At 45.3% G+C, this 18,971-nt stretch overlaps 1 protein-coding gene across 7 annotated transcripts in view; it reads right to left on the reverse strand.

Annotated features, from left to right (window-relative positions):
* The window catches only part of LOC126293313 (angiotensin-converting enzyme-like), a 270,653-nt gene that overhangs the window by 78,292 nt on the left and 173,390 nt on the right, over nt 1-18,971 (reverse strand). For all 7 annotated transcript variants that reach the window (XM_049986454.1, XM_049986453.1, XM_049986456.1 and 4 more), the window contains one exon: nt 2,572-2,730. In XM_049986454.1, coding sequence (XP_049842411.1) covers nt 2,572-2,730 — 159 coding nt within the window. The remainder of the gene's footprint in view (nt 1-2,571; nt 2,731-18,971) is intronic.

Here is an 18,971-nt window from a genome sequence, read left to right on the forward strand (position 1 = left end):
ATATTATTGTATCCTCATTCCTAGATTTCCAGAAAGTGTTTGACACGGAGCCGCACTTCAGATTCTTAACGAAGATTCGACCATACAGTTTCCCAGATATGTTACTGGCTAGAAGACCTCTTAAGAATATAACTCAGTACGTTGCCCTCGACAGGGAGTGTTCATCAGAGACAAGAATGTCTGCAGCGCCCCAGCGAAGTGTGATAGGACCGCCATTATTCTCTGTATACATAAATGGTCTGGTGGACAGGGCGAGCAGCCCTCTGCGACTGTTTGCTGACGATGCTGTGGTGTGCGGGGAGATGTCATCATTGAGTGACTGAAGGAGCATACAAGACGACTTAGCTTAGACAAAATTTCTGGTTGGTGCAATGAACAGCAGTTCGCCTTAAAAGTAGAAAAACGTAAGCCAGAGCATAGTAGTAGGAAACCAAACCTATAATTTTCGAACAAAGCATTAGTACTGTTTTGCTTAAACAGTCAAGTCCTTCAAGTATCTAGGCAGGATGTTGCAAAGCAACATGAAATGCAATGAGCATGTAAGGATTGTAGTGAGGAAGGCAAATGGTCGACTTCGTTTTATTGGAAGAGTTTCAGGAAAGTACAGTTAATCTGTAAAGGAGGCTGCATATAGGACGCTAGTGCAGGCGCGCCCGCAGTTTTTTGTCTCAGTAGGGGCAAGATATTATGTTTCTGAACCGTATTCTGCCAATAAATTGTTTTCTTACCACTATTAATTGTTTAAGCGTTTAAAAACACTGCTCATGCAGTGAATGCAGTTGGATTTAAGTTAACAGTCCGGAAAAAAAACGGTTCACTACACTCAACTGTGTAAACCGCACTTGAAACCAGCAGAGGTACTGGCTTCGTCTTTATTTTGTCCATCAGCGCAACTACTGGAATTTTTAATAGTAATGGTTGCGTTTGACTCACCCTTTTCCTGTGATACCTCATCACAGACAATATGTTCTTCGACACCTCCACTTTCGTTTGTAGTTTTCATTCACTTATGAGGTACAACACTTTCATTTGTAGTTTTCATTCACTTATGAGGTACAAAAAACTTACGTATATCGGTCATTTTGCCACTGTATACACTGCGCTTTTTCTTTCAAAACGCACAAACGTCTACGCAACGTCCTCTTACAACTCACAATGAATTTACCCAACCCTTAACGCGATGCCGAACCGAACTGAGCGATGACTAAAGAACAGAAGCTGAAATCGTATCACAGTGGGGGAGGGAGGAAGGGGTTTTGGTTCAACAATGAAACAGCGCAGTGTCCATTAGGCCGCAAGCCGGAAATGAAGGTAGCTCACGTCACACCTTGCTAGATCACATTCTTTGACAGTAGTTCCAATGACGAATATTGCCTACTTTTACAGACAAGTAGCGATATTAGTGGCCATGCAGTACCCTCGAACACTTCTTCAGCAAACGAAAAGGAACATAACACAATACGCTAATTTAAATTACCGTCTGACAATTGTTAACCATTATTTGAAATTTGAAAGAATAAAATTTTGCCGAGTTTGTTTTGTTGTGCAACTGTATTATGTTGCCAATTGAGGTTTATGAAGACGTTTGTACCTAGTGAGGTGGGAACAGAGAGGGTGACATTTTAGTACCCTGTACGTCAACATTAACTCTCACCATGGGTACCATTCTTAATGGGACCACGTACACATGTGGTAGTTTGTCGATCGGCAGATTAGGTTTATTTCATTATATCTTATTAGTAATGCCCAGAGTTTGTTAACATGTAAACGGTCTTTCCTTATCAGATATGCATTGTTTACAGTTACTAAAATCTCGAATATTCCGGCTATAGATATCTATCTTTAATTTTGTATTTGTCGTCATATAGATACTGTATCGTAGATTATTTTTCAAAGAAGATATAATTTTTTTTACGTATGTGTTTAACGTCCCTTTATGACACAACTGACTCTTTTAATATGTAAAGAAAGAACAATGGGCGTGCCTTCAGGAAAAACGCTTAAATTTTGTTCAAGAATGCATTTGTAAAAGTTAGCAATAAACTGCAACTGCCCCCCCCCCCTCCCTGTGGGCGCCAGTGCGCTAGTGCAATCTGTACTTGAGTACTGCTCGGTTGTTTGCGATCCGTACCAAGCCGGATTGAAGGGCAATATCAAAGCAATTCACAGTAGGGCTGCTAGATTTGTTATTGGTAAGTTCGAGCAACAAGAAAATATCACGAAGATGCTTCGGGAACTAAAATGGAATGCCTGGATGGCGACGCTGTTTTCGAGGACTGCTATTGGGGAAATTTAGAGAACCGGCATTTGGAGCTGACTATAGAACGTTTCTACAGCCGCCGACGTATACTTCGTGGGCCACGAAGTGTTCAGGAGTCAGTGGCGCCACTTAAGGTGCTGCAGTCATAGTGCCAAATGATAAGGCTCTTCCAGGCTGTGTGAGTGATCTTTACCGTAATCCCCCTGGAAGACCAAGCTAATATCACTGACCCATATACCTGAAGGAAAAAGAATACTACAGGTGGCGTGGCGTTTCGTTCACAGAATTGACGGAAATCTTCAGAGACTAACCTTGTCGAACTTCTCCTCGGAGAGGGCAGCCGTGCCGAGCACAGAGTACTTCTGGAACTGTCGGCGGATGTCGGGGTCCTTGTACGTGTGCCACGGGTACTTGATCGTCTCCAGCCACTGCTGCTTCTGAAACTTGGCGTGCTCCGCCGACACGTTTAGCTGCAACAAAGGAGAGCAAAAACGCACATTAGAACATGTTCCGAGAAATAAGGATAGCATGCTTCAGGAGACTTAGCCTTCTGACTTTTGCAGCACAATACCTAGTATTTATCCTCCGTTCTGAAGCACACATGACGCATCCAAATACTATTTTTTTTTCCAGCTCAGGGAAGTCTCTGTACCTGATTGTAGCGTGTACAAATTATGCGCTTTCAGTGCATTGCATGGTTTCTTTTTTGCGTGTTTCCGGCAGGTGGCAACACTGTCAGCATGTCTTCGAGAAAAAAAAGATAATTTCCATTTGTTTTTAGTAATTTTGGACTAGAATGTGTTTGTAACACGCTATAATTTCCCAAGATACCGTAAACTATCTAATTAGTGATCTTTTTTATTTCATCACAACAATACAGCAACATATGCAAGAACTGGAAAACAGTATCCTGCTTGATATTTTATTTTGATTATAAGCTTACTTCGGCTTTATCGCCTTCATCAGTATATGTCCTGACGTTGTAGATGGACATATGTCAACTTTGGGTAAACCGTTATTGTTCTCTGTAGTTGTAGGTTGTAATATTATTTTAGCAACGTTTTATATTGTTCAATAATTTGCTGTTGCACGTATATCATAATAAATTTATTAATACCTGATAAGAAAACCTATTATAATATACGTGCAACAGCAAATTGTTGAACAGCTTTAAAACTTTGCTGAAAAAAAATTACAGACAACAATAGCGGTTTACTGAAAGTCGACATATGTCCATCTACAACGTCAGGACATGTACTGATGAAGGCAATAAAGCCGAAGTAAGCCCATACACCAAACTAAAATGTGAAGCAACTTGCAGTTTTTTCAGTTCTCTGCATAACGTCCTACTGTGACATTACGATATGCTGCAGGTGCCGCAATAGAGAAACAGCTACATGTATTTATCGATGTAGCAAAGGGACGACGACCTCCACTGCAACACCAAACAAACCAAGGTACCTCTACAGCTATCTTACTACCACAGCATTTCTACACCAATAATCATTCCTGTATACACCAAATTTGTTTCAAAAATCTTGGTGAGTAAAATTTTGAGGAGGGTCGTGAGTCGTGCTTCGGTAGTTCAACTGGTACAAAAATTGCCGGCTAGAGGCACAGATCCCGGGTTCGTGCTCCACTGCCAGGAAGTTTCATATCAGCGCATATTCCGCTACAGGGTGAAAAATTAATTTTAAAATATGATTGAAAATGTTCCCGGCGATCCTGAGTTATGCTTTCATGCCACCCCCACCGCAACCACTATGAGGGCAGATGCATGTTATTCTCACAGTGCTTATTCCAATATAGTACGTCATGTGTGTACTACCAAGGAGAGGTCCCATGCGCAGGGACTGACTTTTTGAAATTATCTGTGTGGTGCTGTAGGTTAAGGTCCCAGGTACCAAACACCGCAGCCATTCACCCTGGTAGGCCATCGTTTACGATAAATAGACGACAAAAAATTTCGGAATTTCGCCTGATGCTCTTCAGCTTTTTTTTTTATTTAAAGAGTTAATAGACTGGTCGCACAGCGTAACGCTTAAAGTACGGGCCACAAGTGCAAGAAGTTAGGGGTTTCAATCTTGCTAGGTGCATTGAAATTTTTTATTTTCAATTATTAATTGAGTTAAATGTATTGTTATTTCTATTCCTTTGTCACATCATTTTAATCAACATATTAATTTTTTTCAAATTACTATCATTTTCTGTTCTATTGTCTTTTTCCACTTCAGGTCTTTGTGCGTGTGAATTTAATTATTTTTATTTATATAACAACACTTGAAAATACCGATGTACGACGTAATAATCTATTCTCTTTTACTTTGCAGTTGAGTTAAAAATTTATTTTCCGTTACAAGATAACATTTAGTTTGGTCCACTATGGACAAAGTAACACAGATTAAGATTTAAATGAAAGAAGGGATTGTTAACAAAACTAAATTCAAGCAAAATAAGGAACCGAAATAATGAATGCAATAACATGGACAATAATACTGGATGACAAAACCTAAGAAATTAAATCCAAGTTAAAACATAAAAATAATTAAAATCACATGCATAAAGATTCAGAACGTCTATCTCATCGCTGTGGACTTCTCCTTGTAAGTTTGGTTGCAATCGATACGTTGATTTAGGAAGATGTGTGGAACATAGATACATATATACACTCCTGGAAATTGAAATAAGAACACCGTGAATTCATTGTCCCAGGAAGGGGAAACTTTATTGACACATTCCTGGGGTCAGATACATCACATGATCACACTGACAGAACCACAGGCACATAGACACAGGCAACAGAGCATGCACAATGTCGGCACTAGTACAGTGTATATCCACCTTTCGCAGCAATGCAGGCTGCTATTCTCCCATGGAGACGATCGTAGAGATGCTGGATGTAGTCCTGTGGAACGGCTTGCCATGCCATTTCCACCTGGCGCCTCAGTTGGACCAGCGTTCGTGCTGGACGTGCAGACCGCGTGAGACGACGCTTCATCCAGTCCCAAACATGCTCAATGGGGGACAGATCCGAAGATCTTGCTGGCCAGGATAGTTGACTTACACCTTCTAGAGCACGTTGGGTGGCACGGGATACATGCGGACGTGCATTGTCCTGTTGGAACAGCAAGTTCCCTTGCCGGTCTAGGAATGGTAGAACGATGGGTTCGATGACGGTTTGGACGTACCGTGCACTATTCAGTGTCCCCTCGACGATCACCAGAGGTGTACGGCCAGTGTAGGAGATCGCTCCCCACATCATGATGCCGGGTGTTAGCCGTGTGTGCCTCGGTCGTATGCAGTCTTGATTGTGGCGCTCACCTGCACGGCGCCAAACACGCATACGACCATCATTGGCACCAAGGCAGAAGCGACTCTCATCGCTGAAGACGACACGTCTCCATTCGTCCCTCCATTCACGCCTGTCGCGACACCACTGGAGGCGGGCTGCACGATGTTGGGGCGTGAGCGGAAGACGGCCTAACGGTGTGCGGGACCGTAGCCCAGCTTCATGGAGACGGTTGCGAATGGTCCTCTCCGATACCCCAGGAGCAACAGTGTCCCTAATTTGCTGGGAAATGGCGGTGCGGTCCCCTACGGCACTGTGTAGGATCCTACGGTCTTGGCGTGCATCCGTGCATCGCTGCGGTCCGGTCCCAGGTCGATGGGCACGTGCACCTTCCGCCGACCACTGGCGACAACATCGATGTACTGTGGAGACCTCACGCCCCACGTGTTGAGCAATTCGGCGGTACGTCCACCCGGCCTCCCGCATGCCCACTATACGCCCTCGCTCAAAGTCCGTCAACTGCACGTACGGTTCACGTCCACGCTGTCGCGGCATGCTACCAGTGTTAAAGACTGCGATGGAGCTCCGTATGCCACGGCAAACTGGCTGACACTGACGGCGGCGGTGCACAAATGCTGCGCAACTAGCGCCATTCGACGGCCAACACCGCGGTTCCTGGTGTGTCCACTGTGCCGTGCGTGTGATCATTGCTTGTACAGCCCTCTCGCAGTGTCCGGAGCAAGTATGGTGGGTCTGACACAAGGGTGTTAATGTGTTATTTTTTCCATTTCCAGGAGTGTACAATGATAGTATGATACTCAAGACATCAAATGCAAATCACGCGTCGGAAGAGACACCTGTTCTCCCACTCTCACTAGGCAGTTTTTTGTCTCGAATTTTTTGTATGCTTCATTAAACGTGATTCTGAGCTCATTGGCAACAGCTTGACAACTGTCCTTTTTCAAACTGCGATCTTTGTATACACTACTTTGAATGCCACGTAGCTCCGGTCGTAGGCGAAACGCATTTATGAAATTCATAGTTCTCTCGTTTGTCCAGTTCTCCACTCTACAAGAGGCATAACAGGGTGCTACATGCATGCGGGAAAACTTTGGAACAGAAGCGAAACGATACAGGTTTCTCTCTGACACATGATGGCAGCAGTGAAGAAAGGTGAGAGCAGAAGCCTTGGTGAAAAACACCGGCACTCACCCGGCATGTACTTCGGTAGCTATCTGCAACATCAGCAATATTGCCCGGCCATACCGCAAAATTGCCGTCGACTGCAGCCACATAGCAGCAATATGGACGGTAAACGCTACTGCGGCCACATATTGCCGCAAAATATGGCCCACATAAAATTGGTAATACAAACTTCAAATGGCTCTGAGCACAATGGGACTTAAGAACATCACACACATCCATGCCCGAGGCAGGATTCGAACCTGTGACAGTAGCAATACCAACTGTTTTGTCAGTTTTCAGATAACTGCTGCTTCTTCTAACTGTTCGCGACGCTATCTGTCTCCTCAACAGATACACAAATACTACAGTACACAAACCAGTTGCAAGAATGACTTCAAAGGCGTACAACTGTTTTACTTTGGCGAAACAAAGGCTTGTTATCGATACGTTGGAACGTGGAGTGGGAAAAACAATACAGGATGCAGCCAGCGAACTCCGGATTCCGTCACATTTGCTGCCGAGATTCTTGAAGCAGACACTAAAATTGCTGAAACTGTAACGTAAGGAAGGAGGAAGCGGACACGGCGAATTGAGTTCCCACGTCTTGAAGAGTGATAACTGAAATGGCTCAAGGACTGGACAGACAGAACGCCGCGTCCAGCGGCGAGGCCACGCCACACAAGCGAGAGCGGCCGAACCCGCGTTGTTCAGCCGTCCATGGGACGAGGCAGTTATCGCTGACGTGGACGCGGGCGGGAAATGCAGTCTCACGTCACACAGCGCACACGTCCCAAGGGACTTTGTAAGGTGCCTATTACGTGAGGAAGACATTTTTACCAGTTTTAATAAATTATTGTCTCTTATTGATGTATTTACGAAAGTTAGGAAGTGCTGTAGTCTGTGGCCGGCTATGAGTCGGAGAGCATTTGCCTCGCTGGCTGGCTAGGTGACGAAGCGACCGTATGTCGCGCGTAGTGGGGTGGGGCTCGGCGCTGGACCGTAGGCAACAAGAGCCAGCCTGGGAAATATACATGACCGGAATACCGTCATCTTGGCACCAAAGTCACCGATTTTGTTTATTTATATTAAATAATTAAAGTCATTTATGACAACATGAATACGAGAAGGAGCCACTGGATGTTTAAAATTATTTATCATAATTTTGCCTCTTTAAAATTCACACCCGTTCAATAACAAACGCATATCTTAGTACCGTAAGTACGAACTTGATCGGAAATCCATGAACTATGACGAAACTAGTAAGAGATACGGACTGCGCGCCTAAATCTGCAGTCGGCGTTAAGAGCTCTTCTTGTCTTGTTCGATGGTAGCCAAGCTTTCGGTTACGAGTAGTTTGTGACATGAGTGTTTCATTATTGATCTCATAGGAATAAAAGTGATATTACGGCATTCTGAATCTTAATTTCGAGTAAATAGGTACCCCAAAGTTGATCGACAGCAATTTCCCATATTTGGCTTCCACCGACAGAGACATCCAATGCGCCAATGAAGAATCTGCGCGGGACGACATTTACGAGAGCAGCAACGCGCACACATAGGAGGAAATCCGACGACACGACCCATCAAGGCGGATAAAGGAAGGTCCGACTTACACTCGCAAATTCCGGGTGGAAATGCTGACCAGTTATACTGCACGTCACATATACCACCCTCTACGGACTCATGGTTAAGCTGAGTAATAACAGTATCAGTTTAGAAGTGAGGGGATCTTGCGAGGTGCCGGTTAGCCTGATTTGTGGCTGCAACTCTCTCCAGCGGCAGCCACGCAGATTGTTAGGAAGCTGTGCGTGTAATCAATTCCCTCTGTTAGCTCTAGTAAAAGGCACATTTCCTACCTTATCCATATGCTACCCGTATTGTTCTGGCTGTCGTATACATAAATAAAAATTTCAATATCCATGAAAATATTATAGGAACAACTGGAAAGTTCCATGTCCAGTCAGTAAGGATATCAGGTTATAAAGTTTCATAAAATCTGAGAAACTCACTCCTGAGAGAGAGCGCGCACTTATTAGATACATAACACCAAATATTACAGAAAATATTTGTATTATGGTTCAAATGGCTCTGAGCACTATGGGACTTAACAGCTGAGATCACCAGTCCCCTAGAACTTAGAAGAACTACTTAAACCTAACTAACCTAAGGACATCACACACATCCCTTCCCGAGGCAGGATTCGAACCTGCGACCGTAGCGGTCGCGCGGTTCCAGACTGGAGCGCCTAGAACCGCTCCGCCACTCCGGCCGGCTATTTGTATTACATTAATGAGAAAGTCTCAACGTTTTAGTAAACATGACAGTGAACAAACACAATCTGGATTCAGAAATACGTGAAGCCACAACACACTACACTGAGGAGACAAAATTCATGGGATACTTCCCAATATAGTGTCGGACCTCCTAATACGCGGCAAAATACAGCAACTCGACGTGGCATGGACTCAACAGGTCGTTGCAAGTCCCCTGCAGAAATACTGAGCCATGTTACCTTAATAGCCGTCCTTAATTGCAAAAGTGTACGAAATCACCTCTCGATTAACTCCCATAAATTTTCGATAAGATTCATGTCTGGCGATCTGCGTGGCCAAATCATTCGCTCCAATTGTCCACAACGTTCTTCAAACCAATCATATGGCGCAGTAGAATCCACAAAAATTGAATTGTTGTTTGGTAACAGGAACTCCATGAATAACTGCAAATTGTCTCCAAGTAGCCGAACATAACCATTTCCGGTCAATGATCGGTTCAGTTGCAGTAGAGTAAACAGTGTACTTCATGTAAACCCAGCCCACATCATTCCGGAGGCACCGCCAGCTAGCAAAGTGCCTTGCTGACAACTTGGGTCCGTGGCTTCGTGGGGTCTGCAGCGCACTCGAACCCTACCATCTCCACTTATCAACTGAAATCGGGACTCATCTGACCACGCCAAGGCTTTCCAGTCGTCTAGCATCCAACTGATATGGCCACGAGCCGAGGAGGGGCGTTGCAGGCGATGTAGTGCTGTTAGCAAAGGCACTCGCGCCAGTCGTTTGATGCCAGAGTCCAGTAACACCAAATTTCGCCGCACGGTCCTAACGGATACATTCGTCGCACGTCCCACATTGATTTCTGAGGTTATTTCACGCAGTGTTGTTTGTCTGTTAGCACTCACAACTCTACGCAAATGCCTCTGCTCTCGGTCGTTTAGTGAAGGCCACTGCATTATCTGTGGTGACAGGTAATGCCTGAAATTTGGTGTTCTCCACACACTCTTGATACCGTGACATTTTTATACCAGTAGCGTGGTGTTTCTCTTATAAAACGTGACCATAAATGTGGTGTATGTGTTTCCACTTTTCAGTACTTTAGGTGCCGGCTGTGGTGGTCGAGCGGTTCTAGGCGCTGCAGTCTGGAACCGCGCGACCGCTACGATCGCAGGTTCGGATCCTGCCTCGGGCATGGATGTATGAGATGTCCTTAGGTTAGTTAGGTTTAAGTAGTTCTACGTTCTAGTTGACTGATGACCTCAGATGTTAAGTCCCATAGTGCTCAGAGCCATCTGAAACATTTGAGTACTTTAGGTGTCCAGAGTGCCTTATTGTACAGTTTATGTTTCTCTCCCACACATACGCTGAATGACAGTCACTGCAAGTTAGTTTATACATGTCCGTTTTGCTGAATTCGCTTGAAGTTGTGCAGAGTGTCCGCAATCTTGCTTTTCAATGTCACTACGAACCACAACAGTATGTAACATAAAGTTTCCATCTTCATCTTATGTATTCTTGTCTGGTAATTCCTATAACTGAGGACAGACCTAGCTTATTCACATGCAACCAGTGTCCCTTAAACAGCAAAAGCAGCCATGTGGCGCACGTCTCGAAGCACGGAGCATCGTCGCATCCACCCCGCCCGATGAAGCTAAAATATAACCTCCTTGAAAGAATACACTGTACCTTCACTTATCCTAATCTCCTTCATCCTGCCACGGATATTAACGCACGGCGACCAAGCTGTCGGCCGATGTTATCTGGCAACCACTGGCGACCGTTGTCGGTGCCACTCTGATCTCAGCCTTAGATCGGTATTGCACTATCAAATTTCTCTGACAAAGTTGCTTTGTCAAATATATTTGACATGGTGCAATAGGGCGCTTTTGTCAGATGTTGCCTTCCGTCAACTTTATCTGACAAATCTAGCGCTTCGCCTTAGATTTTATCAAAGAAAACTATTTTCTGTTTATTGCAAGCAGCTAGCATGTATAAACACACAGCGAAACGATGGTGTGTTTGTATATGGAATGGAGAACCATATTCAAAATTCAAATGGGGTCGTACTTCGGTGCTTATTGTGTCGCTATAAATATGGAAAGGTGTTTTACGATCTAGGATGAAATAAAATGTTTTTGCTTGTTCAGGCACGGAGATGGAAATCCACTATCTTCCCTGAAACTGAATTAGAATAGTCTCCAGTGAGAGATCTGTATAAGACTTCAAAACTAGGAAAGATGTAAGCCAGGTTCATTGTCACCACTGATGCTTATTTGTTCATTAAGAAGGCAATTAAGGAACTAGAATGAGATTTTCACTCTGCAGCGGAGTGTGCGCTGATTGAAACTTCCTGGCAGATTAAAACTGTGTGCCAGACCGAGACTCGAACTCAGGACCTTTGCCTTTCGCGGGCAAGAGCTTTACCATCTTTTTTTTTTCTTTTTAAATCTCATTTTGTTCGTTTTCGTTCGTTGCATCTGTTCGGAACGGATGTAGCAAGACACCCGTTTCATTGCGTCGTTGATCCATGAACTCAGTTTTTTTTTTATTACAGAGGGCAGCTAACCCTCTGACCGAACACGCTGAGTTACCGTGCCGGCTGTCTGAGCTACCCAAGCACGACTCACAATCCGTCCTCACATCTTTAATCACGCCAGTACCTCGTCTCCTCCTTTCCAAACTTTCCTGCAGGAGAGCTTCTGTGAAGTCTGCAAGTTAGGAGACGAGGTACTGGCGGAATTAAAGCTGTGAGGACGGGTCGTGAGTTATGCTTGGGTTGCTCAGATGGTAGAGCACTTGCCCGCGAAAGGTAAAGGTCCCTAGTTCGAGTCTCGGTCCGGCACACAGTTTTAATCTGCCAGGAAGTTTCAATTAAGGAACTATTGTTGTTTGTCAAGGACACAAAATTAGCACAAAACGACTCATTGATGATGGATCACTAGTAGCTGAAAGTGAATAAGAATTGAGTTTTGTGGTAGAGGTAATGGAAGATGTTCTAGCTGTAGGTTTAGATATGCACATAAAGAAGAAAGTGTAGCAGGCAGACATACCAGAGGACTAAATGTTGCAGCCGGGAAAATGAAACTCGATAGTTATGCGCAAGGCATAGAAGCAAGGACAAGGCCAACAGGTGTTTTATAAGAATAAATAGCGGCTAATGTCCAAGAAAGTAGAAATCGTGTCAAGTTCTGAATGCATTAAAATGGGCGTGAAATCCGTAAATAAATTTGGAAAACTAGCTACTGCCGGCGTAGATAGTGCAAAAGTACTTCGGAAGCAGGCGGATATACTCATCATTTCTATTTGTCAGCGTACTTAATATCAGCACGGTGGTGGTAAGGGCAAGTGTTATGTGATGTTTTCGTAGAAAATTGTTAAGGGTTTCGTGGCCACTTGGTGACAAAGTACCTGTTGGCTTCTGTCCCTGGTTCTTCGGCCGATGTTTGATGATTTTTCTGACGTTCCGCCAGCACGAGTTGCTGGCACTACTAAAGTTTCACCCTCCATTGCTAGTGGCAAAGCACAGTGAAGCACTGACAATGCCAGCCACTCGTGCTGGCGAAACGTCAGAAAAATCATCAAACATCGGCCGAAGAACCCGAGACACAAACCAACAGGAAATTTCTCGATGTTTTCTTACTTCAGGAGCGGATTTAGCAAGTATGAAAACCTCGGGCGTCTGTAACGTGCTCCTGAGAAACTTTCTCCTTCCCGCGTGCAAACTCTTTTTCTGTCCAAAGAGTGAGGTCGACGCTAGAAGGCTACAGGAGGAGAGTGGAGTCACGTCGCGGCTGTGGCAAGAAACACATCGAGAAAACAACAGAGCTGCGTCTAGCGACATCTAAGAGACGCCTGTACTGCTTGCAAAGATTATTAAACACTATTTTGTATGCCATCGATGCAATTTTTACATAGAAACATCCCCAATAAACTAAAAATATTTAAAGCGAATTCACTTCAAAGGTTGCTTTCTTCAAGACCTCAGTGCTGTATTACGCAACGTAAGACTGAATGACCAAGGCAGATATAGTTTCACATTAACATAAATCGGTAGTAGAGGTGAAGTGACCAGCAACAACACTAAACTTTCACAACGGAATATAACATAAATTACAACAATGCGAAATGGACAGGGGAGTTAATGCTGCACACCTCTACAGAATCAAAGTTTTAACCTGTCGATGTTACGAAGATCACCCATTGGAAGTCGCAGATCTAGATCAAATGCTGCTCGGCTGTTCCCGCTACGTCATTCAGCAGGACAAACCTTGCAAGGCAGTCGTCAAACTGGGAATTCCTTCACTTAGAAGTGTCACGAACCTTGCCCGACAGCCAAACTCTACGTCAACAACGGAAGAAACTTTCAAGAGACAAACATTTATCTGCCAAGTTATGAATACACCAGTGGTGAACACCAGCAGCTGCTACCATAAGAAGAAAAAGAAGAAACTGTATGCACCCACTTAGTCATTTTATAACTGGTTATTTGGGTACAGTGTTAATCTCTTCCCGGATTAGTTATTTAATTCCAAGGATGATCCCCATAAAGCTCACTTCAGTGAAAAATACTTGCCAGTTCCACGATCCAGTCATATTACACCACTGGCCATTAAAATTGCTACACTAAGAAGAAATACACAGATGATAAAGGGGTATTCATTGGACAGATATATTATACTAAAACTTACATGTGATTACATTTTCATGCAATTTGGGTGCATAGATCCTGAGGAATCAGTACCCAGAACAACCACCTCTGGCCGTAATAACGGCCTTGATACGCCTGGGCATTGAGTCAAACAGAACTTGGATGGCGTGTACAGCTTCAACACGATACCACAGTTCATCAAGAGTAGTGACCGGCATATTGTGACGAGCCAATTGCTCGGCCACCATTGACCAGACGTTTTCAATTGGTGAGAGATCTGGAGAATGTGCTGGCCATGGCAGCAGTCAAACATTTTCTGTATCCAGAAAGACCAGTACAGGACCTGCAACATGCGGCCGTGCATTATCCTGCTGAAATGTAGGGTTTCGCAGGGATCAAATGACGGGTGGCGCCACCGGTCGTAACACATCTGAAATGTAACGTCCACTGTTCGAAGTGCCGTCAATGCGAACAAGAGGTGACCGAGACGTGTAACCAATGGCACCCCAAACCATCACGATGAGTGATAAGCCAGTATGGCGACGACGAATACACGATTCTAATGTGCGTTCACCGCTATGTCGCCAAACACGGATGCGACCATCATGATGCTGTAAACAGAACCTGGATTCATCAGAAAAGATGACGTTTTGCCATTCGTGCACCCAGGTTCGCCGTCGAGTACATCATCGCAGGCGCTCTTGTCTGTGATGCTGCGTCAAGGGTAACCGCAGCCACGGTCTCCGAGCTGATAGTTCATGCTGCTGCAAATGTTGTCGAACTGTTCGTGCAGATGGTTGTTGTCTTGCAAACGCCTCCGTCTGTTGACTCAGGGATCGAGACGTGGCTGCACGATCCGTTACAGCCATGCGGGTAAGATGCCAGTCATCTCGACTGCTAGCGACTCGAGGCCGTTGGGATCCAGCACGGCGTTCCGTAATACCCTCCTGAACCTACCGATTCCATATTCTGCAACAGTCAATGGATCTCGACCAACGCGAGCAGCAATGTCGCGATGCGATAAACCGCAATCGCGATAGGCTACAATCCGACCTTTATCAAAGTCGGAAACGTGGTGGTACGCATTTCTCCTCCTTACACGAGGCATCACAATACCGCTTCAACAGGCAACGCCGGTCAACTGCTGTTGGTGTATGAGAAATCGGTTGGAAACTTTCCTCATGTCAGCACATTGTAAGTATCGCCACCGGCGCCAACCTTGTGTGAATGCTCTGAGAAGCTAATCATTTGCATATCACAGCATCTTCTTCCTATCGGTTAAATTTCGCGTCTGTAGCACGTCATCTTCGTGGTGTAGCAATTTTAATTGCCGGTAGTGTAATGTAACCGTCGCCTATGTTCGTTGCCGACGTATAATAACATCTCACAGACAGCAGGTGGTGGCGCTAGCACTGTAGGGTATATAAAGCGTGTCAGGGGGATTCGAAAAACACTGCACTCGTTGTCGTAATGCGGAAACGCAGCGATTTATCTGTCGTCCAAAAGTGCATGATCATTGGCTTTAGGCTAAGTTTTTAAACTGTTAGCATGCCGGTGTGGTTAAAGTAAACCGCACATGTGTAAATGGCGCTATCCTAAACCGGCAACGAGGGAACTGTGATGGACAACGGGTGATACATGACTGCGGCGAACGACGGCTGCGGAGATATGTCCGGGCGAACAGACGAGCAACTGATATGAAAATTCCTGGCAGTTTATAACTGTGTGCCGCACCGAGACTCGAACTCGGGACCTTTGCTTTCGCGGGAAAGTGCTCTACCACGGTTCGGAGGAGAGCTTCTGTAAAGTTTGGAAGGTAGGAGACGAGATACTGACAGAAGTAAAGTTGTGAGGACGGGGCGTGAGTCGTGCTTGGGTGGCTCAGATGGTAGAGCACTTGCCCGCAAAAGGCAAAGGCCCCGAGTTCGAGTCTCGCTGTGGCACACAGTTTTAATCTGCCAGGAAGTTTCATATCAGCGTACACTCCGCTGCAGGGTAAATATCTCATTCTGGAGACGAGTAACTGTTTGCAAATGACCGGCCAGATGTATCAAGGGACTGTCAACAGTGTCTCCCCAACAACCGTTCAGAGAATTTTGCTCTGCACAGGCATCCGCAGCAGATGCGTGATTCATGCACCCATGCTGACTGCCGTTTGCAAGCCGGTACCCCAACTGGACGTCCACTGACTGGTGACTGCTGGCCTTTTCAGATAGTAATAATAATAATAATAATAATAATAATAAAATAATAATAATGAGCGTATGGCATTGGGGGCCGGAAGACCCCTCGCGGGGGTCACTACGGCGACGGGCGAGTGAATGAGGATGAAATAGACACAACACCAGTCATCTCGAGGCAGAGAAAATCCCCGACCCCGCCGGGACCTCGTGCGCGGGAAGCGAGAACGCTACCTCAAGACCACTAGCCGCGGACGCCTTTTCAGATGAATCGTGTTTTATGTTCCAATGCACAGATGATCGTTGGCGTGTACGGCGTGAAACATCTGAAAGCAAAGAACAATCGTCGGAAGAGTCCAGGCCGGAGCATTATTGTCTGAGGAATGTTTCCGTAGCATTCCCTGGGTAATACGGCCATTCTGGAAGGCGATAGGGGGTCAACACAAGTACGCATCTATCCCTAGAGGCCATGTCCACCCCTACACGCAGTTTCAGTATTATGAAAAGGAAAGTTGCCACTCACCACAAAGCGGAGACGCTGAGTCGCAAATAGCACAACAAAAATACTGTCACAAATAAGCCGCGCGGGGTAACCGCGCGATCTTGAGCGTCTTGCCACGGTTCGCGCGGCTCCCCCTGTCGCAGGTTCGAGTCTTCCCTCAGGCATGGGAGTGTGTGTTGTTCTTAGTATAAGTTAGTTTAAGTTGTGTGTAAGACTAGGAACCGATGACCTTAGCAGTTTGGTCCCTTAGGAATTCACACACTTTTTTTGTCACAAATAAGCTTTCGGCCAGCACAGCTTTCGTAAAAAATGGACCCCCTCCCCCCGCCCAAACGCAACTTACACGCATATGATAGCATTCTCTGGCAACTGGAAGTTGCTACTCACCATGTAGTGGAGATGCTGAGTCGCAGATAGCACAACAAAAAGAGTGTCACAAAAAAGCTTTCGGCCAGCACAGCCTTCGTCAAAAATGGATGACAGACACAACTGGTAACTGAAGCAGCATCTCCGCTGTATGGTGAGTAGCAACTTTCCTTTTCGTAATACTGCTACATTTCCACACTGGACTTTCCTATACGCAGTTTGTGTTTCCTCTACACACTTTTATCTAGCAGCAGGATAATGAAACATGTAACACAGCACGCAGTGTAAGTGTGTAGTTCGAAAAGCAGCAGTATGAGTTTATCCTACTCCACAGACCACCAAACCGTTCGAGAATCTGAGCGGCCACCTTGGGTGGGCTGATCGCGCCACGGATCCTCAGCAGAGAAACCTAGCGCTGCTGCCCACGACTCTGGAGCCAGCACGGCTCCACATTTCTTTTGGTGCCTTCCAGAACCACACTGACACTCTTCCTGCACGTCTCATAGCAGTCTACCGATCGGCACGGCGCAGTGGTCAGCACACTGGACAAGCATTCGCGAGGACGACGGTTCAAACCCGCGTCCGGCCGTCCTGATTTAGCTTTTCTGTGATTTTCCAAAATCGCTTCAGGCAAATGCCGGGATGGTTCCTTTCTTCCCCAACCTTCCATAATACGATGGGACCGATGACCTCGCTGTTTGGTCCCCTCCCCCAAATCAACCAGCCAATCAATCAATAGTAGTAGTCCGCACTGCTAAAGGTGGTTTTCCTGACTTTTGACAGCTGGTCTATTAACGTGACTGCACGCTGTATTTTCCACAGACCAGAATAAAAAAGTTTGTCTGTGTGATTTCTAGTGATAATATGTAATTAAAAAAATTAGTGCGGTATCGGCGCCAGCTTCGCCGAACGCACCCAACCCTGCGTCTCAGCTTCGCGGGGAACGGCACACATGTTCAAACCTGCCGTTCTCCGCTGCGTGGCGCCACGCCTACACGCCACCAGAGGGCACTAAAATCACACGACCTCACTAAGTGCGACTCTGAGAGGCCGGCGCACCTTTTTAAACAGTCGCAATTCAAAAGGAGATAGAGTCTACTCGTCGTCACCCTTTTCGTCCAGATTTGTAGCGAACGCAGGGCGTGTCCAGGAACGAGAGTGACAGAAGTGGGCGCTACATGTGAACTAGCGTTTAGGAAAAGTAGACTTTTTGGTGCGGATTGTGCTAGGCCTGAGCTGTTTATGTTGACACAACTTCCAGGCAGCGGTGCCGCAGAGGAAAGACTACAGAACGTTAATCCTACGGTGGTAGAATGGAGTCCCAAAGCAGAAACCCTTATTTTCAATTTTTACATTTATAACACTTCAAATGAGCCCAATATACTGAATTTATCAATATTTTAATGAAAGGCATGAAAATCAAAGGCAAAGGGAAAAGTAAATTTTGCGACTGAAAATATACGAGGGCATCCAAAACGTAACACACCCTATGAAATAAAAAAAATTAATATGGAAAATCCAAATTATACTATACACACTCTAAAAGCACACTCTTAAGCTATTATTCTACATAATCGCCAGTCAGATTGAGGCACTACCGTACCGAGGCACAAGTTTTTGAATACCGGTTCTGTATAAATCTGTCGCCTGCGATGGCAGCCATTAGTTTATGCCGGCATGCAGTTCGGCGTCAGTATCAAAGCGTTATGTAGCGAGACATGTCTTCATTGCTGGGAAGAGGCGGTAGTCGCTCGGCGCCAAATCCGGGCTCTACGGCTTAACTTTTGTCAGTGTTTGAGTTAACTGTTGTCACTTTCAAGGAAATCGACGAGAATTACTCTTAAAGAGTCCCAAAACACAAAAGTCACCATCTTTCTCGCTGATGGCGCTTGCGAACACTTTCTCGATTTCTTGGGAGAATTTACGTCCCCATTCCATCGGCTGTCTTTTTCTTTCAGAATTGACATGCTTCACGAAAGTCCCGTCCCTATTTACAATATGATCCAAAACTGTGTTACCATTATTCTCGCAATCTTTGAGGAAGGTCACTGCTGCAGCCAGTCTGTTTTTTGTGGTCTTTCGTTAAGATATTAGGAATCCACCTAGCAAAATATCTGTGGTAACCAAGCTTCTCTACTACAATTTCATGCAACAAACTCCGCGAAATTTGGGGAAAATGTTGTGAAAGTTCCATAATTGTAGAACGATGATATTCACGAATTTTGTTTCTAATTTCTATCACCAGTTCGTCAGCGTCCACGAGGACTCTGC

This window comes from Schistocerca gregaria, chromosome 10 (genome assembly GCF_023897955.1).
Source record: "Schistocerca gregaria isolate iqSchGreg1 chromosome 10, iqSchGreg1.2, whole genome shotgun sequence".
Lineage (NCBI taxonomy): Eukaryota > Metazoa > Arthropoda > Insecta > Orthoptera > Acrididae > Schistocerca > Schistocerca gregaria.